The 23,135-nt window shown below is 37.5% G+C and overlaps 3 protein-coding genes across 4 annotated transcripts; 1 reads left to right on the top strand and 2 right to left on the bottom strand.

The window, feature by feature from the left end:
• The first annotated feature begins 481 nt into the window (after positions 1 to 481).
• On the top strand, positions 482 to 4,833 carry lypc (ly6 domain containing, pigment cell). Its single transcript, XM_067496973.1, has 3 exons — positions 482 to 627; positions 1,513 to 1,632; positions 4,043 to 4,833. The coding sequence occupies exons 1-3, from the start codon at positions 573 to 575 to the stop codon at positions 4,252 to 4,254; spliced, it is 387 nt and encodes a 128-aa protein (XP_067353074.1). The 5' UTR covers positions 482 to 572; the 3' UTR covers positions 4,255 to 4,833.
• Positions 4,723 to 11,896, bottom strand: clic1 (chloride intracellular channel 1). 2 transcript variants are annotated; one of them, XM_067496950.1, is made up of 7 exons: positions 11,728 to 11,896; positions 11,410 to 11,474; positions 9,696 to 9,805; positions 9,222 to 9,347; positions 8,501 to 8,607; positions 8,045 to 8,226; positions 4,723 to 7,951 (listed from the first exon to the last, which is right to left on the bottom strand). In XM_067496950.1, exons 2-7 carry the CDS (start codon positions 11,449 to 11,451, stop codon positions 7,790 to 7,792), a joined length of 729 nt encoding a protein of 242 aa, XP_067353051.1. In that variant the 5' UTR covers positions 11,452 to 11,474; positions 11,728 to 11,896; the 3' UTR covers positions 4,723 to 7,789. The 2 variants fall into 2 exon arrangements, with proteins under 2 accessions (XP_067353051.1, XP_067353060.1); XM_067496959.1 differs by lacking the exon at positions 11,728 to 11,896 and having other exon boundaries at positions 11,410 to 11,710.
• Positions 11,897 to 19,619: 7,723 nt separating this feature from the next.
• On the bottom strand, positions 19,620 to 22,680 carry lye (lymphocyte antigen-6, epidermis). Its single transcript, XM_067496938.1, has 3 exons — positions 22,496 to 22,680; positions 21,572 to 21,682; positions 19,620 to 20,514 (listed from the first exon to the last, which is right to left on the bottom strand). Exons 1-3 carry the CDS (start codon positions 22,545 to 22,547, stop codon positions 20,300 to 20,302), a joined length of 378 nt encoding a protein of 125 aa, XP_067353039.1. The 5' UTR covers positions 22,548 to 22,680; the 3' UTR covers positions 19,620 to 20,299.
• Between the last annotated feature and the right edge of the window lie 455 nt (positions 22,681 to 23,135).

Below are 23,135 nucleotides of genomic sequence, written 5' to 3'. Positions count from 1 at the left end.
TTCCATCTTTGATTCCACAAAAACACTCGATTTTCTCTCTAGTTTCTCTAAACATAAAAGTCTTAGTGTCGTTGTACCTTATTTTAATGAGTTTATAACTGAGTACATTTGCAAACACTAAGGCCAACTAAATGTTCAGTGTGTATAATTATATCAGCTGATCATAATTACAGCTCCAAATTTAATTGGAACTTTTAGGGATCATGTATGCGCCATCTGGGTTTTTCTGTTTGTTCTGCTTTTGCTTTCATGTAGTCAGACTGTGTCTTCAAATGTTAGGTGAATTTATAAGCGTAAATGTATAAATAACATCATCTATGGCATCACATAACTGCCACTGAAGTTTCTTGCCTTGTTGCTTAGGACAACAGAGAAGTCAAGAGTGACAGAGAAAAAAAAAAACACTGTGAGGACAGAGTGTGTGTTTGGACCTCAGAGTCGAGGACAAATTGAATTTACTCTGGGAATGACTTGAGGGACGTCGCTGATCAGCCAGGAAGGGCTTTTGTTTTGCATCACCCAGCTTGAAGAGTGAAATAAGGATCTGTTGAACACTACTTCTCCCTTGGAGCATGATGCCTCGATCTGAACTGCTGATTGTATTTCTCTGTGGTCTCACCTTGGCAGGTATGTAGCAGTAATATTCATTTAAATTATTAATGCAATCATTTAACAACATTTACATTTATATTTAGTCATTTAGCAGACGCTATTATCCAAAGCGACTTACAAGTGAGGAACAAGGCAGCAAAGATCTAAGTCAAGGAGAAAACATCTACGCAAAGTCCTATAAGAAAAGTGTTCACATTTCACGAGATGCAAGTGCGAGAAAGAGCAGAAAGGAAGTTTTTTTTTTTTTAATAGATTTAAGTGCATAGGAAGATGCGGAAGATTTCTGTTTTCAGCAGTTTTTTGAATATTGGGAGTGAGTTTGCTGAGCGTGCAGAGTTTGGTAGCTCGTTTAACCATCGTGGGATCATTGCAGTGAAGAGTTTTGCTTGGTGTCTTCTGTGCGGTTTGTTGGCAGATCTCCTCGATGTGGACACACCCATTAAAAAAGCCCATTATATAATCCAATTGAAACATTTTTTAGCTTTGGTGTATTATATTGTGGGTATTATTCTAATTTTTGGTAGCTCTTCACGTTTAAGTCCCTGTACAAATCATTCAAACAGCATAAAGATTTGATAAATGGATTATTAAACACTAGCAGATTAATGCCTTTGTTTTGTATGCATTTGTCTTGATTGTTTCATATGAAATCCACTGTGGTGGTGTAAAGAGCCAAAATATGGACACCTGCATCACTAATGAAATACTTGACTGAACAGACTAGTCTGTATGTGAGAATCATATTTGGGGTAAATCAGAAGGTGGCACTATACATAGTTTGTCCACCAGAGAGCACTGACGAGCTTGACAATTCTACTTCTTTAGAGGATCTTCATTATTGTTTATGTTGTGTTTACTTGTCTCCTAAAATTATTGGATATGTTGTCTTTGTTCCCTCAGCCTGTTTGAACTGTTACACCTGTGTGTTCCCTGCCATCTCCCCTCTGGACTGTTTGAAGTTCCCTCAGGAGTGTGCGGCCGGCCAGCGCTGCCTGTCGAGTACTGCAACTGGAAGACATGGTGAGTGTGGACAACTTTTAGTTTCACTGGTCCTGTTTGAGGGTTTCAGTATTAAGGCTGTTACGTTAGAGCAGTGGAGGAAACTATTTACTCAAATGCTGTACTTCAGTACATGTTTTTTTTTTTTAATTTATGTCCAATCAGAGAGGAGTATTGTACTTTTTACTCAGTTTTAGATTCTTATTACAAGCTAGAAAAAGCATTTCCAAAAAGAAAATGCAGTGTGAATGCTTTCAGTGCAGAAAGGATTTTCCAATCCAAGCTGGAAAAAGCTGAACTGCTTTTGCTGAAAGTAATAAAACTGGAATGAAATGTCGCCTCCTTACATGCTGGTCAAGCAAACTTCGAAGCCAGTTACCTTAAAAACTTCAAAACTCAAAAGCTTCATAGGCAAATACGCCAATGATGATGTCATCAAGGGCGCCAAGCAATAATTTTTACATAAAGTATAATAAGTCGTGTACCAGCAATAATATCCTTTATAAGCTAAACGCTTTGAAGTTTGAACAGTGTTTTTAGCTTAAAGCATGGCAAAGTAGTCATAATAATAATAATAAAGATTACAGTAATGATAAATTCTTACTTAAGATATGTATTTACTTTTGTTACAAATGCAGAACTTCAACTTATGTTAGAGTATTTGTGCTAATGCTACTTTTAGTTCAGTAGAAGATCTAAGTACTAATTCACTAGAGAACTTGGTTTGCCATGTTTGTTCATTTTTAAAGGCTAAATTAATGAAAAAATTAAATTGTGATTTTTTTTTAAATAAGTGATGACATTCTCTCTGTATCTGTTCAAGATCTGAATATTTTAGATTTCTGCAGAAAATGTATTGTGGAACAAGTCTGGACTAGACTTCACATTCATTTCATCAACAGGATCAGTTGGGTTAATAATCATACTTTATGATAAATGGAGATTTAAAATACATTTTAGAGGATGTAGTTAGTATTACAACCTGAATTTGAAATGGTAAGACTTTCTGTAGTGGAGTACTTGAATAGAACCTGAGCACAGAGTTTATATATTTCTGTTGTCTCTGGGGCTGGTGACTGGATTATGTCCTCACATGTATAGAAAGATTAGTGTGTGTGTGTGTAAATGTGTTTTGGGTTTTTTTGGAATCTAGGACATGATGGCTATAAATTTACAAACAAAGCCTCATTGTCCACAACATTGTCTGCTAGATATTTGAGAAATGTGCAGCACAGCCTGTATAGTTTCATGCTGTGTCAGCAGCAGCCCACTGGATTTGAATGGAAACTGGATATTAAGATGGATGACTTCCTCTTTGATTAGAGCCATCTAATAGTATAAACTCTAATTCTATACAGTTTCCAAGATGTTTTATCTAAAATAGGCTAAATGCTTTTAAAGCAACAGAATTTTCATTGTATAACATAGAATTTTTCTACTAAAAATAAAAGTTTCATCATTTTTTAAATGAATAAGTTGGCCAAAACTTTACAACCACCTCTTCTTATAATGCACTCCAGTACGACTCCACCACCCACTATCAACTCAATAATAGAGAGTAGAATTAACACCATTATGACATTTTTAACTTACAAACTGAGACAGTATAACACTGTAGAAGTAAAATTAATGGCAGAGTTGCCTGTAGTAGATTGTACACGTGTACCTAGTAAAGTGGCCAAGTCTGATATTTTACAAGTGTAACAGACGTTTCTCATCGATCTGATGCCGTCACATTACCTGGGCTGCGTGGTTGGGTGGAGGCTAAAGCCCCTTTTAAACATTAACTCAAACATGCTCAGGCAGTTTTTAATGTGAGCTCTATATGTGGCAATGTCAATGAAGCAGAAACGTTCTGTAATTGGATCGGTGAAACTCTAATAAAAATTTGAGATAAAACTGAATTACAACTAGAAAAAGTTAACGACTGAATTTTAACCTGTAAACCTAAAAAATGTTGGCCAAAGAAAATCTAGTAATCCGAAGTGCACAAACAAATGTGGTACATAATTACAGTTCTTTAAATGCACTAGAGTCTAAACATAAGTTATATTCTGATTTTTCTGGCATTGTTTGGATTCCAGGGCTCCTTAGTGAAAGTAGGATATAGGCCGAGTTATGTATTAATATTCCATGTTTTGACCTCTTCAACTATATGTAACAATAATTCCTGCTGGAAAATCTGACTTGGAACCAGATATGCCACATAAAATATTTTCACCGATTTAAAATGATGTGGGCTTTTCTCTGGTTTTGCTAAAATCAGCACATCAGCATCCATGTTAAGATAAGCGTCTCATACTGTAATGTACTGACAGCTGAGGTTGCGATACAGCAGACTGAAGTCGACAACAACAGGGTTAAGATTCCGGTTTTTCTTTGTGACCAGCGTTTGATCATTTCCAATATTCTCCATCCTCTACTGTTGTAGGCCCAATAAAAATGACAATGTACGAGAAGGGCTGTGCCATCCCCTCCCAGTGCGGCGTGACGGGACAGAAATACGGCGCAGGCCTCTACTTCAACTTCACCACTGTCTGCTGTGATACAGAGCTGTGTAATGGAGACATATCTGGCACTGTCGTACGCTGGGAGAGTTTAGCTCTCTGCCTGCTGCCTGCACTAATCCTGCAGCTGGCCTGAATCTGCAACCAGGCTCAGAGTGATTGTCTTCCTGTAATAAAACAGTGAACGTGTCCAGAAACAATGATGCTCAAAACCCCTTATTGCCCATAAGGCTACACAACAAAGCCACAACACAAATTTATAAGTTCCGTACCCTCATAGCAGAGTGTTATTTTTCCTTTTATCATGCTTCAGCTGAGAGAAACGTAAGGTTAACCAAATGTTGGCATATGCCACAATTTGTTTTTAAATTCATGTATTAAAAAGTAACATTTCCATTTGAAGAAACTAAAATAATAATTTGTAAATTAATAATAATTTTTAACTAATTGTATATAATGCTTATAAAACTTAACCATAACTGACCACCTCTCAGTATTATGCTGTAAGTGAGGATTCACGTGAAGAACTTTTCGACAACAAATTTTACACCCTTTTGTACATCGTCCTCTTGGTCGTCTTACTTAACAAATAAAAACACGTCTATTACTGTTAAACATTTTATTGGGACATAAAAAAATGTGTCTTTGTAACATGAATGTATGTTGAAAAAGAGCTTAAAAAGTACAAAATACATTTCAGCTGTGCTTTAAGTTTGATTGTCTTCATTGTGGACTTCTTTTTAAGTTTTATTCCTGTGAACTTAAAAACACATCAGGAGGAAACAAAGCAAAAAGCATTATAATGATCTGTAACAAAGGAAAATGCTTGACATGAAGTTATTTTTTTAAGAACGTTAAAAACTTTAAAGTGAAAGGAAAAACTAACGACTTCAACAAGTTCAAATGACATTTTCATTAAATCCTACATTAACATCACTTGGAGAAAAGAATTCCTAAAATATATCTGCAGTGAAATTTTTCAGACACAGTGCCTTTAAACATTTGCCACCATTCAATGAACAACGGTTCAGTCCAGTAAAACATATCATCATTTTGATCAACACTTGAATTACACCGAGCAGTTCAGATAGTGAAGTGTGTGTGTTTAACTACACTACACTCGCACTAGATATCTAATTTTTATTCAGTTTGAATTGCACTTAGGTTGAATTTTTCACCCACATGTGACCTTACAAACAATGATGCAACAAAAAGGAAAAAAGGAGAAGAGAAAACATGTTTACACTAAAGCCTGCAGATGAAGTTAATAATTGGCCATAATTACCCTAAAGTTAATAAAATCCTCTACACAAGCTGCTACTACTACAGTCAGACAAGGCCTGGTAATAGTCCCAGTATTTCCCAGGGTGAACGCTAAATGACAAGGATGTAAATTTAGAAGCTTCTAGTATTAAAAAGCTAAATGTCAACAAATCCCATAAAAAGACCAAAACTGACAATGCTTTACTCCACTAACAAGTAAAGCCTGTGTAACCTAATACTGATGTTCAGTTTACAGTTTTTCTGTGGAGTTAAGCTCAGTGCCAATGGTGACTCGCTAAAATAAACATCAATCCAGTGCCAGTTCTCTGCACGGCTTCCTCTTCATCCTGCTAGTGGTGCGGGCTGCTTCCCCTTGACCCAAACCGAGCTCTACAGTGCGGCATTGGCCTGTGAGAGTGTGTGAATGTAGAAAACCAAACTGTGATACCTGCGTGTAAAAGTATATTCCGGTAACAGGTTGTACATCCAGTTTCTCACAGTGAGAGGGTTGTTAAAAAAAAATAAGGTGTGTCACATTCAGTGGCTTTTGCTTTTACACCAATGTGTCAATAACTTTAGGTAAATATAAATATTAGGTCAGACTCAGATAGCAGACAGCAGATAACCTCTAAAACCTGCTCATCTGACTGAGATCATGATCAGTGCCAAACAAAACTGAGCAGGATTGATTTTCATTTTGAACACAGTTTAGCACATTCACATTTATTTGAAGGGACAGAGGCATCCTGTGCTTTCTGATTACTCCTTAAATTAGGAAATAAGACATGGATCTTGTAATATGAGTTACTAAATTACAATTATGGGATAAGGTCCCTAACTATTTTAATAGTCCTATAGAAATGTTCTTTACAAATTAAACAACTGTAAATCCAAACGGTGTGTTCAAATTGCTTGATTTACTCATCCATCAGTCCGCAATTTAAAGTTCTTCAGTTTGTTATTATGCATAACTAAAGTCATCAAACCATCATACTTTGGATACTAGTTTTAGATTCAATTGATTCTTGCAGCTTAAAGACAGAGACTGATGAATTGTGGTCTTTTCTTGGGACATATTGACAATAAAGCAAAGACAGAATTCTGCCAGACTTAATATTTTTGCAGCCTACAGTGTGAAGCTACCAATGCTATTTTAATTTTTTTAAACATTGTGCCTGCTTATACTAAACTTCTTGCTGTTTCCCCCCCCCCCGGCAAATGCGTCAGAGCAGGCTTTGTACCTGAAGCTGAGGAGGCAGGACGAATTCTTCCAGTGAAGCACTTCAGCAACACAAAGCCTTTACGGCAACTTCAACGCAACCTGATCTACCCCTTTTATATGACACACCAAAAATATCCTTCATACATGAGGCGCAGAACAAGACAAAACGGTCGGCAAAGGGCTCTAACGGCAAATCACAAGCAAGCTCTGTGATCTTGAATAATCCCTCACACCGAGTGGGAGCACAGAAAGGGGAAGTCCAGGTCTATTGAAATAATTTCCTGTCTCTATAACTGTTTTCAGCTCTGCTTCCCTATAGAGAGACTCACTTGCACCCCTTTGTTCTCTAAGGTGTAGCATGTAACATTTAAATAAAAGTTAGCTTTAATTTAACAACTGTAAAAGACACAAACCAAAAAAGACACGTTGGCAGGTGAGCTGGTAGAAGTGTTAAAAAAAATAAAATAAAATGCCAAAATTTACAAAAATAGTTTAAACAGCTTGCGTGAGACTTGTAAGGTACTTGTGAAAGTTTGATCTCATAGGCATCTTTGTGTCTGTGGAATTTCGAAAAACATCTGCATCTTTACAGCTACTGATGCTGAATCTGTGCACAAGCAAGGCTGTAGTTTTAACTACGTGCACACGTACAACTCTGATTACTTAAGGGGCCGAACATCAAAGGAATAGCAGATTATTTAGTCAATTATCGGATCTGAATCCAGCTGGACATTTTATATGGTAAAAGCAGGAGCTGAACACAGCTTTAGTAAAGGTCTCACAGGGGGAAGGAACCCAGCATCTGGTGATTTCTGCTGATGATACGGAACCATTAATTATTACTGCGTAAATATGAATGGACCTGACTCTGTGTGTGTTGTCAAAGTAATCCTTGCCACAACTGACATTTTTTTTGTACATGTGTGTTTTTACAGTACATTGAGGCAACAAAAAAAAAGCATAATTTCAATCAGGAAATAAAAAACTACAAATCTAGTGAGAACATTATAAAACGTTAAAGGGTGAAAGTTTCTTGCGATGCTCATAGTCAGAGCAGAGGGACAGATTGTCTAAGCTGCTAGCAGACTGAATAATCATTGTCTTCATGTGCATTTATGTGTGCGTGTGTGTGTGTGTGTTTCCTATTCTGCTGGTGTAGTTATAACTTGTGCCTGCTGTTGTCCTCCTACTTGAGAGCTTTAGCTACACAGGAGTAGGCGATGTGGATCTCTTCATCAATGGGACAAGTGGAGGCAAACTCCTCCCGGGCATACGCTGCATTCAGGTACCTCCAGAGGTTTGTTAGAGACTGAGGGATGCTGAAGTTGCGGTATTTTAAACACACCACCTGAAGGAGAAAATGAAAGCGTTAGAGAGACTATCAACACGTCATGCTAAAACCTCTGAATTCACAGAATCACAGCATAGAAAATAAGATTACCTTCACAATGTGGAGCTTGGGCAACAGGTTGCAGTCAGCCAGAGTAAGCTCTTGGCCATCCAGGAAGGGGCGGGTTGAGGAAGTGACTTCATCTGAGCTATTCTCGTCAATCTCGTCAGGAAGTGGAGAGCTGAGGTAGTCATCCAGCTTCTTCAGAGCCTTTAGCAGGCCTTTCTCTAGATCTAGCCACATTTACAAAGACACATGAGGCTGAAGCACGGGGCAATCAGTGTGCCTGTTTATATTAAACATTTTGCCCAGGACAAGCCTTGAGAGACCCGACCCAACACCAAGAGCAGCAAGTGTTTTAATCTACGCACAAAAGCACAAAGCATAATGTTGTTTACACAAATGCTCCCTGCTGGTTTTCTGTCCATCACAGAACAAGGATAAGGAGCTTAGAAGGATTTCATCCAGAAACCACCAGTCTTATTTTGAAATATTCGATACACTTACTTTCATTGGCCTGAGGGTTTGAGTTCTTGACGTAAGCAGAGAATTTGGAGAAGACGTCCATACCCGCTGTGTTGGACTCTGGGTTGCGAGCGGCCAGACGTGGATACCTAAACAACAGACAGATGATAGTAATGCGATCACATTACAAGCTAGAACTAGAAGTTTCAACTAAATGTGTGAAGTTTATCAACTTTGATCAACAAAAACACTATTCATGTAAAGTTAAACAAAGCTTTTAATTAATAAAGGGAGCAAGAAAACTACTAGTTTACTAACTTTGCAATTATTTTACAGATGGATAAGTCGGCCTACAAAATGCGATTGGGTGTAATGGGTGTACCGAAAACACCCCCCACACGTACACGAGAAGTTATTTAGAGAAGCTGCACCAATAAAAAATGAAACCCCTTCACGCCAACTTCAAGCCACCAACTTTATTCATAAAACATGTTTTCATTTAAGTCGGTTCAGTCTTAAGAGATAAAGACCTTTGTGGCATGGAGCTTGGATGTGCAATAGGTTTTTTCCCCCCCACTGCTCATCTAAATGTCATAAAAGCCCAATCTGTCATCTTCAAACAGATTGTTTTGTCTGACAAAGTCTAAAGGTCCTGATAAAGAAAAAGAGGAAAATACCCAAAATGAAGATGAAAAATGATCTGTCACTGCTAAAAAGATAAAAAATAAATAAGGATTTGTAAATTGGTGGGTGGAGAGATTACTTTGGAGGGCAGAGTTTTTCCTCCAGGAACTCCTCAATTTTGTTGGTGTCAGTTTTCACCTCGCTGCCATACAACAGGAAGGGAGGCTGAGCGCCCGGAGCCAGGTCCTTCAAGATTTCTGGCTTCCTAAAGATGGACGGTGGGTGTGGAGAGAAGGGGGGGGGTAGAGAAGGAGACACGGCGTTGAACAATTGAAGAGGAACTGAGAGAAGAGTAAGGCAAATTTAGCTAAAAAACACATACAGCCACAGGAAAGCACTGACGTTTACAGCTGCTTCATGACCTGCGTTCATTACAAATGAATGCTAGTGTATCTTCACATGTTTCATGCCCTGTGATCCTTTACTTTTGGGTTCAATGAAATCAACCGGCGGAAGTTTCTCTGTTGTGCCAATACAAACCCACAGCATTGAAAAAGAAAACACATAACCCCCCCACACACATACAGACAGCAGGTAAAACCGGTGTTCTCACCTTTTCATGTCCACTGTGGTGACGTCGAAGGTGACTCCCTTCAGCCACAGCACCATGAAGAGACGCTGAGAGAAGGGACAGTTGCCAATACTCTGCCCATCGCTCCCCGCCTGGGAAACAGGGAGACAAATGTACATCACAATGTAATAAAGTCCCTTTTAACTTTTCATTTACATGCTTATTCATTATTGTGATTATTAATTAACCTGCTAATCATTTTTTCCATTCAATGATTTAGGGTTTTGTTTATAAAAAATAAAAACAATGCCTGAACATCACTGAAAAGCAGAAAAATGCAACGTTTTTAAATTTGAGCTTAAATCTTAAAGAAACATCTGATTTGCAGAATCAACTGAACAAACACCTCAAACAATCAGTTAATAAAGAAACTAGCAAATCACACACAAACAAAATGCTTAAATCACATTCACAAGCAAAACGGCCTGTATCATGTTTCCACTTTCGGAACAGAGACATTTGATGTGCTTGATGCTTAAACTACAACAATCATCATTTAATCTGGCAAATGATAACAATAAAAAATCATCTGTCAGATGAGATTAAAGTGCAAAATGCTCACACTTGAGAAGCAGAAACGGGATTGTCTTTGATATTTTTAGCTGAAGAGTTATGTTAGCTGTCACTAACTAGTAATAAGTACTGAAAACTTATTCAGGTTCTGCTTTAGTTGCGACAAATAAACAGTTTAAAGGTTTTAATCAAAGTTCCCTGCTCTTCAAATGTTTAGATTTGCTGCTTCTATTTGTTGAAAAGTGACTATATTTAGATTTTAGATTGAGGAAACCGGGTAAAGACGGCAAACGCAGCTTCTGTTTAAAAACTATGATCATATCTGATGAAGTAATGGTTGTTGCAGCTTTAGAAGCAGCATCACTTCTTGTGCATAAAAGCAGAACGTGCAGGCCTCTCAGGAAATGATGATACAGCTTTAAAATGTGCCCTCTGCTGCTGTGGGAAGTCATATTTTTCATTATGTCAGTCACCAACTCAGTAAGGACTGCGGTGCTGTTAGTGACACTTAAGGTGAAGGCAGTTACAGTAAATCAGAAAACCACGTGTGACATTTGAAACTGCACTGTGGCATTCTGCCATTTGAGGGCATCATTTGTGGGGGAGCAAGCTAAATAGAAACTACGATTTAGAAAAGTTACAGCAGCACCTTTCACCCCTGAGAAGGGGGAAAAAAAAGGTGGTGCACATGTTCATACAGAGGAGTCATTGAAGCTTTTGTAACACTATGAGGGGAAGGTGGAGACAGACACATTGGTTATATTACAGCGAGTTTCTGCTCAAAGAAAAAGGGATTAACCTGCCTGGCCAACAAACTAAATATAGATTAAAGTCGGCTGCCCCTTATCTTAATGTGCATTTAGTAAGATTAGTCCTACAAGTGCGTTATAAGCCAAGTGAGTCAGCACGTGTCGAACTGACCCCAAGATTATAACACATGCAATTTCAAACGGGGGCAAATAAAAGGCGGGTGTGGACGTCACCGAGACGCCCGCAGCTTCTCCTAACAGAGCCCTCAACATGAGCATCCGCTGCTAAATACACGTTCAAACTTAAATCAGCTCCAATCAAATACAAATACATTTTAAAATGTATTCAAATAAAATAACGTCACATCATGTCGCCGTCGCCTCACTCTCTACGTGTGTGTGTGTTGTTTGTTTGTCACCGTCCAATCACTCACCTTGACAAAAAGTTCAACTTTGGGCTGATTTGCGTCGCTCATCTTCAGCTGCTGATGCACCGAACCTGTTGTTCAGAAGTAAACACACGTTAGCGAGCGGAGCCAATGAAAACCATCTAGAAAGCGCGGAGCTTTATTCTCTGAACTGAACCGCTTCGAAACTCGGGCAGCCAAGCCCATCTTCCGCTACAGCGCCACAGCGCGTGAAGGACGCCGAAAACGTAGCGGCGCCCACAGAAGCGGTGGACGGAGCAAACTAGGGCCTCTCCTCACCGCTAAATAGTAATTTAATGCCCCGTTTGGCTCCACAAAGCCTACCTCAAAGCGATAAAAGTTGTTGTCGCCTGTTGCTGCCTGCTGGCCGCTCGTTTCTCCTCCCACCCACTCTTGAGCTGCTGTGGCTGCGTGTGTGTGTATGTGTGTTTGTGTGAGTGCAGCTACACACTCATCACTAACACAGATCCTCCATTTCCTGCTGCACGGCAGGCTGAGCTTACACTTTGAAGTGACAGAGGGAGGGTGAAAAAGAAGAAGAGACAGAGGGAGGGAATTAGTGCAGATTGAAAACTTACAGATTATTATTTTTTTTTGTAAAATGACCGTAAATAGTGGAATATTCTTTATAAATCAAAGCGCAATGTAACGTCCGGAGCTGTTAGAACAACATAACCAAAAGATAAAAAACATTCAACTACGAGTAGAAATTAGTACTTCAAGTACTCCACTCAGGCCACAATCCTTTTTTTTTTTTTTTTAACCGTGTTAACGCTGACGCAAATATGACAAAGGAAATGTTTTAGAATTATATATTACAAAAAACAAATGAAGACAAAGATCTGTTTTTCTTATAGAAGCTCGGTGTGGAACAAAAAGCAAAGGAAGGTGGAGCTGTTTGATGTGTGAACAGGTGGTTTATCTTAATATATCTTAACTAATTATTAGAGAAGCCATATCTGCAAAAACGTAAGCATTTCATGGAGCAAAAAGGAAAAGTAACATAAAAGTGAAATACTCCAGTAAAAGACAAATACCTAAAACTTGTTCTTAATTGTCACACGTTACATGTACTTAGTTACATCTCTGCTAATGTTTTGTCCCAACCAACACAACTCAGTTTCACTGGTTCTCATTTTTGCTAGAAATAGCAAACACTTGACATTTTTGCTTAAAAATGACTAAAACAAATTTTGCAAATTAAATATCTGTGGACTATGGAGTAATCGATTAATTCGCACAGATGGAATTTGCAAGTATTGTACTTACGTGCAGTTTTGAGGTATTTGCACTTTAGTTGAGGATTTTTATACTACTTTAATACTCTGACACTCTTTGGGACACTATTCTTTGGAATTGAAGACATCCATCCTAGAGTTCCAGGACTGTATGTAGCCTATAGTCCTTTATGATTTAGAAATATTAATAATGTCCCTGTGTCTCTATAACAAGCAAAATGTCTCAAAGTATTTGAAGCTCGTTGATTTCGACTTAGCATCAATGAATTATTTCTTGATCAGTGTCAGATAGTGGATAAAGGTTATGCCTTGTAGGAGAGCAGGCTGCAGCTAAGGAGAACACATTACTTTCTGTAAAACAGCCCCTGTCTGCAAACATGTTTTGAAAATCTATATCCCACCCTCATAGAAAATGTTCAGCTTTTTCCACAGTGGAAAACCCCTTTTGAAATACACAGAATGAAGCCATTTATGGTTTTTCTCTTGTGTTTCACACAGGATGTGTTGCTTTGTTCATGCATGTTATTTATGGTGTACCTCAGAATTACTGTTGGTCCAGTTTTATTTCCCTGTTCACTCTTCTCCATGCACAGGACACGTCATTTCTTTTCATTTCAGATGCCAGGGCTACTTACCACACCTGTTTGTTGAGTTTCCCTGCAAGGTGGCTAATGTAATGACTCCAATTAGATATAAAAATAAAACACCAGCTAAACAGAGATCCTTGTTAATGGCTCTCACACAGAACTGTACAAATTCTGCCATCTGCAGGTTCTCTGCAGGAACACGTCAAACCTACTGCAAGAAATTCTGGTGGGATATTGTTATTTTGATTTAAAAATCACAAATGCATCAAGGTAAATAATAGCAACATTATGAGAGAGGAAATATCACACAGACTTTATTAAAAAAATATTAAAACCAACTGGATTTGTTTAAGAATTGTCTCATTTGACAATATAAGATCCTTCCAGAGCTTTAAATGAGAATATAATGACTGTTAGCACAGGCAGTAAGACAACCATGCGCAAAAACAGTCAAAATATTTTCATCACATCAAACTCTTGTCCTCACAGCACTATTTGCTGTTTAGTCATATTTATTGCAACGTGCACAATGCAGCACAGACTGTAAAACCTTACACCTTTTTCATAGCTAAATGAAAGTAAAAGCCACAAAAATGCAGCAGAGCAGGTTATTTCGAAACGGACTAAAATATTGTGTCACAATGAAGATGTAAGTTGTGTAATAACACTTGAAGATCAATATCAGAGAACCATCCATTATGTTTTGGTTGTTTTACTTAGAGGTGGAGCTGTTGGATTATAACGTTTAGGTTCTGCTGCTTTTAATAAAAATAGCATAAAGATGTATTTCTGAAACAAAACAAAAGATTGGCAAATTGTTTAAATGGAGAACCACAAAAAAAGCTAAACAAGTATCTAGAACTACTCAAAAAAGAGATGCAAAACAATCAAAAACAGACACACGTGACCAAAAACAGAAAAAAGCACAGAATCACCACAATCACAAAATGTCCTCTGTGGACAGGTTTGTGGGTGCTATTCATCCATCTATCCATTATCTATAACTTCTTATCTTTGTCAGGGCCAAGACATAGAGACACACACAGACATACAACACCTGTGGGCAATTTAGAGTCACCAGTTAACCTAACATGCATGTGTTTTGACTGTGTGAGGAAACCAATGCACGCACAGGGAGAGCATCCAAACTCCACACAGAACGACCGCAGGCTTTGAACTGGGAAGCTTCTAGCTGTGAGGCTGCAGCACTAACCACTCCACCATGGTGCTGGTTTGTGAGTGCACAAAATTAAATACTTTTTCCCAGAAAGCAGCATTTAACTGGCAAAAAAAATAAAAAATAAAAAATCAACAGCATGTTACAGTACAGCAACAACCCAGCAGAGGGGAGTGTTGACCCTTACATGGTTTTGACTTTTAATAAACATGAAAAACTGCAGAGATTCTGGTCCAGACATCTGGAAAATCCATGTAATGAAGGAAGTTCTGCTGGTTTGTCCTTTCAGTGAGCTTACTGAGTCAAAGCCTTAATCTAGTTCCAGAGTTCCCTCTGCCATTGAGGCCACTGAACTGGAATCCAGGGACCTCCAAATTGAAGCTGTTAGATTAAACTAACTCAGTAAAAGGTGGTTTAAAAATGAAATATGTAACACTTCTAAGTTTTGGTTAGATCCATGCACCTATAACAACATTCATAAATCACTAACAGAGACGTCTGAAGTGAAGAAGGATAAAAAAAATTCAGAAATCTTTTTAAATTTAACGCAACTAGCAGTTGATATTTTCCTCCAATTTTAAAAATGCTAAAGCTGCTAATAAATCCCAGATCAGTGCTACAGTATCTGTTTTGCAGAAGCTTTAGATCAACAGGTTGTGTGTCAGTACTCTGACTGTGCACTAGAGGACATCCTTGGTTTTCAGATGTTCTGCAGGCACAGAGCAGTGATGGAGGATTAGTGTGATGTGTGGAGGAAGCAGAGACTGTTTTGACAGCTTGTTGAAACACACATCTCTCGTTACAAAACCCTGATAAACATGTCCATGTTCACTGAATAGTGAAACTTTTCTCATGCCCACTAGACATGTTGTTTTTTTTTAACATTACATTGGATTATATAATCTGTGAGAATGTTGATGTGGATTTGTTGTTTGTTATTGTTGTATTACACGTTTGCTAGTTTGTTTCTTTCCAGAATTAGGGAAAACTAATTTGACAGATTGTTTATTCTTTTTTGTTGATTCTTTTTTTCCAGTACTACTTAATTTTTATCAATTTTATCTTTATTATATATCTTATCTTTTTTTTATTAATAATCACAATGACTAACACATTTGCTTCCTGTTTTGTTACTTTGTAAAAAATGTGTTCAGATTGTTTATATGCACATGACAAGGACGGTGTCCAGTAGCTAGAAACCACATCACAGAGAGTTTGTTTACAACACAAAACAAAATATGTGATGCAATGATCCATTTCAGGTTCATTGAGTCCAAAAGCTGGAACATCTGTTCCCAAATTCTCTCAGTGGGAATTTGATTAAACAGACAATATAAATCATCAGCTAATACTTTTTAACAATCACAAATGTCCAGTTTGTATGATTTCAAGCTAATTTATCTTAAATATTTCTAGTTTGTAAAAATAATTGAGAGTTGTTTTGAAGTTGTTTAAATCAAAATGACTAGTTGAGAGAATGAAATTCTAAGAGTTCTCTCAACTCATTACGTTTTGAAAGATAGAAAACTAGTGTTAGTAGACTTCCCAGCGTTTTTGTCGTTTGAAGAAAACATTCATTTTAGAAATTTGCCGTCTCTACAAGTTGAATTCAATCATGATTTAATTATATGTTTAAGAATTTACACAACATGCAAAAGTTAATCAAGACATTTAGAATGAATTGCACCGTTTGACTTTATGTTTAATGGAGAAGAGAGGCCTCGCTTTAGTGCCAGCTTTATATTTTTAGGAATATGATACATGCACCTTAAGTCTTGCTAGCACAGGGCAAAGTTAATTGGAGGTCACAGCTGAACGTCTGTGTTCATGTTTAACGGAAACGTGCAGACAAACTGGTTTGTGTAGCTCGCTTACTGTCAACATGTCTACAGGAGAACTGAATGTGAAATCCCTACTTTAGTAACGGTGAGTCTAACAACATGTGCATTAACATTTGCTCACAGAGAAAATAATGCAGTTCCATTCGATTTCGACTTTATTTATAAAGCACATCTAGCACTGCGGGTCTCAAAGACACCAGCAGTGCACTGATGGAAAACTCAGCCATTGTGGCATTTTTCTAAAAGAACAAAGACAAATGTCAAAGTCAAAATTACAGGAACTCACTCGACAACATTGATGGTAGGTTTCTTACAAAACAATGCCAGGACATCAGGACAAAAACATTTGATCTGATGCTCAGTGGTGAGTCATGTTGCTCTGAGAAAGTTGACTGGAAATGGAGAGAGAACAAATGTTTAGTAACAATACATATTTTCATCATATATGTCAATCATTAAAAAAAGCTTGTGTGATTTGTTGTGTGTAGAAGTGCAGCTCATCACTTCTGCAAAAATGGTAGCGCTTATATTTCAAATATGACGACATGTTGTCAAAACTGCCAGTTGTCATTTTGTTTTGTAGAGTTCAAAGAAGCTAAATGTAACTCGTTGATCAGTGAGTGTTCAGTTAAACATGCTGGTTGGTGGATTTTAAAGTTTCTGCCTGGTTCCAGTCTTAAACCAGAGTCACTGTCCCTGGGCTGTAGCTTATGACAGTTATGACTGATCAGGGGCTGATGCCAGTGAGTCCTCAGTTTAAGTTCCTTTAGATCACAGCAAATCAAACTGCTAAAAATGTAATTTGGAGTTTTCACTTCTCACACATGTAAAAGAAAAAACTATGTATGAAATATCTTCTTTGACATGAAATGCTACTATACTTAAGTGTCTAAAGTTGTCCTGAATGACTGCTGCAGAATAAAACATTAGCTGAACCTAATTTATATATATATATATTTTTTTTTTGGTAGATGCAGTTTAGAGTTAGGGTTGTATCTCTGAATCCATATCAGCCCCAAATACAGTATGATCACTTCAGAAATGCTCTTAACCTGTTTACCTGTTCTGTTCTGGGACTTATGGATATATTTAAAGTGGAAATTATATAGATATTATATTAGATCAGGTACTCACATACTCATAAGGCCAGGTTTTTATCTATACTTGGAGGAATAAAAACTTTAAAAAGGCCCCTGTTTGAAATTGTTTATTTAGGCAAACATGCCTTTTTTCTGTTGTTATTGGCAATTCACCTTCATCATCCTCTGACTGGAGGAGTGCCCCATGGCTCTGTACTGGGTTACTATAGTTCAGATACAGCTTTATTTTGATTTATGAGAATCACGTAAATTTTGGCTTGCTGTCTGCTTGTTTGTTTTTATAAACCCGTTATAGACACTTGTGTCTATACTGTGTGTTACAGTAACACTCAGGTGTTACTGTAACACCTGAATTTCCTTTAGTTTTATTCCGAGGAACACTATTCGTAAGAGTTTTACTTCCTTTGTTCGACAATTGATCTCATAATCACATTCCTTAAATATTAGGCCAGTGATGCACTTTTAGCTCTGAACACTGCCACTGCTGGAATTTTATTTACAATTAGACCATTTTTAAACACAACCTTCTAATATTATGTTCTCAAAAGGAATTGCATTGACCTCTTTTCACTGCCACCACTGGGACAAAATTGATGCAGGTTTCATAGTGTGGAATCTGCAGTTGAAATCAACTGCTGTTAATTGTCAAAAGAAGATACTTTATGTTAAAAAAATAACCTCGGTTTTAGCAATAAACCAGTTTTTGTTGGTTTGATTTATTTCCTGTTCCCATTTTTACCCACAGACAATATGTATTTTAATGCATTAAGTGGTGCACATATTTCCACAGCTTACTCATCCTTTTGGGGGGGGTTACAAAGGGTAGTGGGTATAATTTTAAATTAAAGTAACTGAATCTTTGCCACGTGATCAATAGGTAAACAAAGGCGTGATTTCAGGTAGGAAGGATCGTGCAAAAATGACGTTAAGCAGGTTTTGTGTAAAGAGGAAGGAGAAAAAACATTTCCCGCTATCACTGAAAAAAAAAAAAACCCACTCCACTTAAACTCAGCTTTCTCAGTATTTTGTACTCTGTGTTACAGTAAACTCATGTAGAAATATGTGTATCAAATATGGTATTAAAATTCCTGTAAATCCAATGCCACCGCAAATATACTTGTTTCCGTTTATCTTTGGAGATATGAAAACTTTTAAAAAGGCCCGTGTTTGGAAAAAAAAAAGAAACAAGAGTAAGTATACTGTAAATAACCTCAAGTCTGGCAAAGGAGACTAAATGTGTTTGTAATACTTCAGTGCCCATGAAAGTGTTTAGAAAGTACTTTATTAAATATGTTTAGCTATAGCTAACGTGAAGCTAGTTTTAACTTCATTGACACATAGTTTATTCCTGTGGTTTCCAACCTGTAGGGGTCAGGTCAATGCAAAAGATCATGTGAGATTCTGTAGGCACTCGTCATCGTGACTACTATACTCACACAACTACCACTTCCCTTTCCCAGCTGTGCAGTGCTGGTCCAAGCCCGGTAGAAATTGGGGAGGGTTGCACCAGGAAGGGCATCCGGCGTAAAACCTGTGATAAATCAACATGCGGACAATGATCCGCGGTGGCGACCCTGAACTCATGGGATAAGCCAAAAGGACCAAAACCCCAGTGACTAAATGTTCTGCTGCTGGTTTCTGGATGCAGGGAAGAGAGGGCTGTGTTAATTCATGCTGCATGGAGTTTCCCTTATAGGCCGGGACAAAACAATTAACAATAATGCAAACTAATTACCTAATTCTACAGCAGCTACACACTCTTTGTTTTTATCTCATTGCATATTTAAAACAAAAAAAAAACGTTACAAATGTGTAACACAGCTGTTGTTTTGGTGTGACTAAAGGTTCTTCTTCTGCCAACATTATTATACAATCATGGTATTGTCACTGTCAGGAAAGGATTGCTTTAGTTTTGACATTTTCAAAATATTTGGTGATTAATTTCTTTTTACAAAGTGATTTATTGATTGTTGTAGCTCTACAGGTTAAATGGAGATTGTTTCCTTCTTAACACAGAATGTACAATGGACTGACCTATAACAAGCACTGTCATGAATACTGCACACACTTGAACCCTGCTGGACCACGTTTTGTAAACAACTAACATTATAATCAAGTTCAAAAGCTCTATTTTAATTGTAAGCAATTCCTCAACATATATCATGAATCTTTGTTATATCACCGAATAGGCAGTCGGTATGTAATTATGGTATGGAGCTAAAACACAAAATGCCTTCAGACATACCCAGCCTTTACCTCTGGTACTTTAAAGATCTGATTATTTTTTAAGTGTGTAGCTGGAATTGGAAGAACTAGAGAGGAAACATTGGGTTGTGGCACAGGACCTACTGGAGCTCAGCTGGCACTAAGAAACTATTAAAATTACAATTTTACAATTACAATTACAATACATCTGTCAGCAAGATGGACCTCTTTGTGTCCTGAGATTTTCACAGCTTTAAATTTACTCACGGCACAGTAATGCATGTGTAACTCCTGATGAAGCTACTATCAAACTTCTTGTTTTGTTTGTGTACAGAATAAACTGGAAATTGTGTTCCAAATAAACACAATGCAACACCAAATGAAATATTTTGTCCCTTGGAAATAATTTAATTAGGATTTAGGTTACTTCAAAATTAGGACAGAGTGGATTTAAAGTGATTCACAGCTGTAGTGGACACAGATTTGAAATAAAGTGGGCATAAATGTTTACAACATATGAGAATTACATAGAAAAGAGATTTAATATCATAAATACAGCTACACATTACTAAATCTAACGTCATATGATGCTGTAAGACTCCAAGTGGAGTCACATTGTGCAGCCAGTGTCCCTCCATTATATGTCACGAGGACAAACGGTACTGCATTGTTATCTAAAGGACAAACACATCAGGTAATTTGAAATGGAAATTTAAAGCAAGCCTCTCTCTGTTTTTCCTCCTCATCTTCAGAGGACCCACTGGCTCCAAAGTGCCACTAGAGCAGCACACAGAGCTGCAGTCAGAGGCAGCAGGAGGGGGGAGGCTGCGTTGCACAGGTCGGTGGTGCAGCATCTCTTGGTGACGGTATAGTTGACATTCAGGATGGAGCCGGTCTGGTTTTTGCAGTTAGATTCTTCTATACAGCCTCGGTCATAGATATTCAAAAAGTCGGCAGAGAATTCTGAATGAAGCAAAGACAACATTATTTTGTCTTTGATTCTTTTATTAACTTCTGTATAATCACCTGCTGCATGTTAAATAATGTTAAATCACGCAGCAGGGTGTACAGTAGATACCACACCAAGGTCAGTACATTGTTTCTAGAAATTATACATTTATTCTAATGACCTGCAGAAGAGTTTACACACAGGGTTGTCATTTTTTTTTATTTGAAAAAATATTTACTGCTTTCACTTAAAAGTTTTACTGATGTAATGTGTTTATACTTTTTGAAAAGCACCTGTAATTCGTGTATCGAAGTGTCAAAACTCCAGCCATAAAGGTTTTCATTTTCCATTTACCTGAAAATGTCTTTCTGCTTGATTTATAAAAAGAAAATCGCGTGCAAAATATCAATATAATATGTGTCTACAGAATTTATCATATTGTCTCGTATTGTTCTGTCACTGGGATTATGTTTTATTGATGTGACTTGCCAAAGGAACTATATCTGAAAATGAGATAAAAGCTAACTGTGGAACAATGCACCAAATGGTCACTATTTTCTTTGATAATGTAATTTTATATGATGCAAATTTCCTTAAAACATAATTAGGCTAAATGTAAAAAGTTCACATGCAGTATTTTTTTTTAAAACAGTGGTAAGAAAGATCAAATTTCATATAATTAAACAGTGAAATAACATATATTTAAAAAAATTTAAAGAAAAAACTCTAATTTGGAGGAAAAGACATTTTGTCTGCTGACTTTCTGGTTGTTAAAAAAAAGTTGGTGTAACAAGTAAATGTTTCCCTTCGGGGATGATTAATGTCTTATCCTGAATCATTTACATGTTTAGGATTTGGTTGACTTCAAATCTTTGTGCAATGATCAATGTTTTTAAATATAATGAAGTTCGTGTTAACATGTCTCCCCAACTTCCGTTAACTTGAAGTTTGAACTCTAATAGCCTTTGTCTTATCTTCATGTTAAATTATGAAGATAAAAATTTTGTTAACTGAGACTTGTTAATGCAAAACAAATTAAAAAAAAGGTTCACATGTCATTCAGCAACTTACTGGCAACTGCACTGTAGCACATGGTTTGATTGCCAGTGCAATTTACATGAGTTTTCTCGAAGCAGGAGCTGAGGATCTCCAAATCGCACTTATAACAGCTCAGAGACTCAACTATGGGAGAGGAGAAAACCAGACAATAGAGACAATTAGGGCAGAGGATAAAATGTCCCAGGGAATCAGCCCTGCTGAGGTAATAAGCTAAAAGTAAAAGCTTAAAACATGAGTCAATTTAGTTACACCTTAATCAAACACCTGCTGTAATCACAAAGCACACATTAAGAGCTTGTTTTTTCTAACCTCTCAAGGTGAACACTGGCAGTCGGTGTGTTATCTAAAAGGTAATGTAATGCAGGGTAAATGCGTATGACTTTGAATTACCACACCTATTTGTTTTGTTTGCCGATATATGAATTTTCCACCTTCACCCTGATGCATTAGAGGTCAGTGGAATTGATTTGTCTCTCAAAACACATAAAAATAACATTTGATAGGAGCCTTTGGTTACAGAAACACTGTGGTGGTTCCCGTAAAAATTTCAAATTGTGTAAAGAAATCCACCAAAAGCACAATAAAAATCATGTAATCCCACTAGACATATTTGGTAAACCTGTGGTTTTAATGTTGTAGTTTGTGCGGCCTGAGCATTCAATTTCACGGCAGATGCAATTTGGTCTCAGGCTCTCTAACAGGTGTGGGCCCTTTATAGAAATGTCTTTAAAGTCATTCAGTACATCCTGCTCTGCTGTGTGAAAAATAATAAATTGCATAGAAATCCTACTCTGACAACAGTTATGGAAAAAAGAAAACACAAAATGCTGTTAACAGCAGTGGTTTGTCCCAGTTGACAGACACACAACCGCATAAATTATTCCTAAAAACGATTTCACAAGCCGAACGTTAAAGGGGCAAAAGAAAGTAACGTACCTGTAACAAACAGAGTCAATAGTGCTGCACAGCCCCACGCAAATTTGGCCATCGTGATTTTTGTAGTTGTACCTACAGACAAAAGTACCACCAAAGAGAGTTGGCTGTTTCCAAGGTTTAAATTGGCAGTTTTTCAGAAGCTGCAGGGTTCACGTTTTGGTGGGAACAAAGACTCTCAAACATCTTTATATGCAGGAGAGTTGTATCAGTAATACACGTAAGCTGCACTGATAAGAAGTTTTGTAAGGGTCAACCCATTGCTGCGACAGAAATTCAGTCACACAGTGGAAATGTGTTTTATTTGGAACTAAATTTGTCTGATCCACAGCCCTGTGAGATGATCATAAACACTTTAATTGGTGTCACTCATCATGGCACAAATGTGTTCATTTTGATGCATTTTCACTGCCCCAATGATGCCCGGCCCCTTAGGATACAGGTGCGTTTCACGTTCACGTGTAAGTGACATGTGTCCACCTCCCATATGACATGCATACGTAGATTTAACAGAAATGTGAGAACAAACAACACTGACAGTTGTGCGACTGCTTGGTCACGTAATGTTTCATGCAGTTTGGCCTTTTTAAATGTGTGTCTGCACTGTGAGCTGCAGATGCTGACTGATGCTGACAGACAATAC

Source organism: Channa argus, chromosome 1 (genome assembly GCF_033026475.1).
Source record: "Channa argus isolate prfri chromosome 1, Channa argus male v1.0, whole genome shotgun sequence".
Taxonomy (NCBI): domain Eukaryota; kingdom Metazoa; phylum Chordata; class Actinopteri; order Anabantiformes; family Channidae; genus Channa; species Channa argus.
This window is presented reverse-complemented; position numbering and strand designations above follow the sequence as displayed.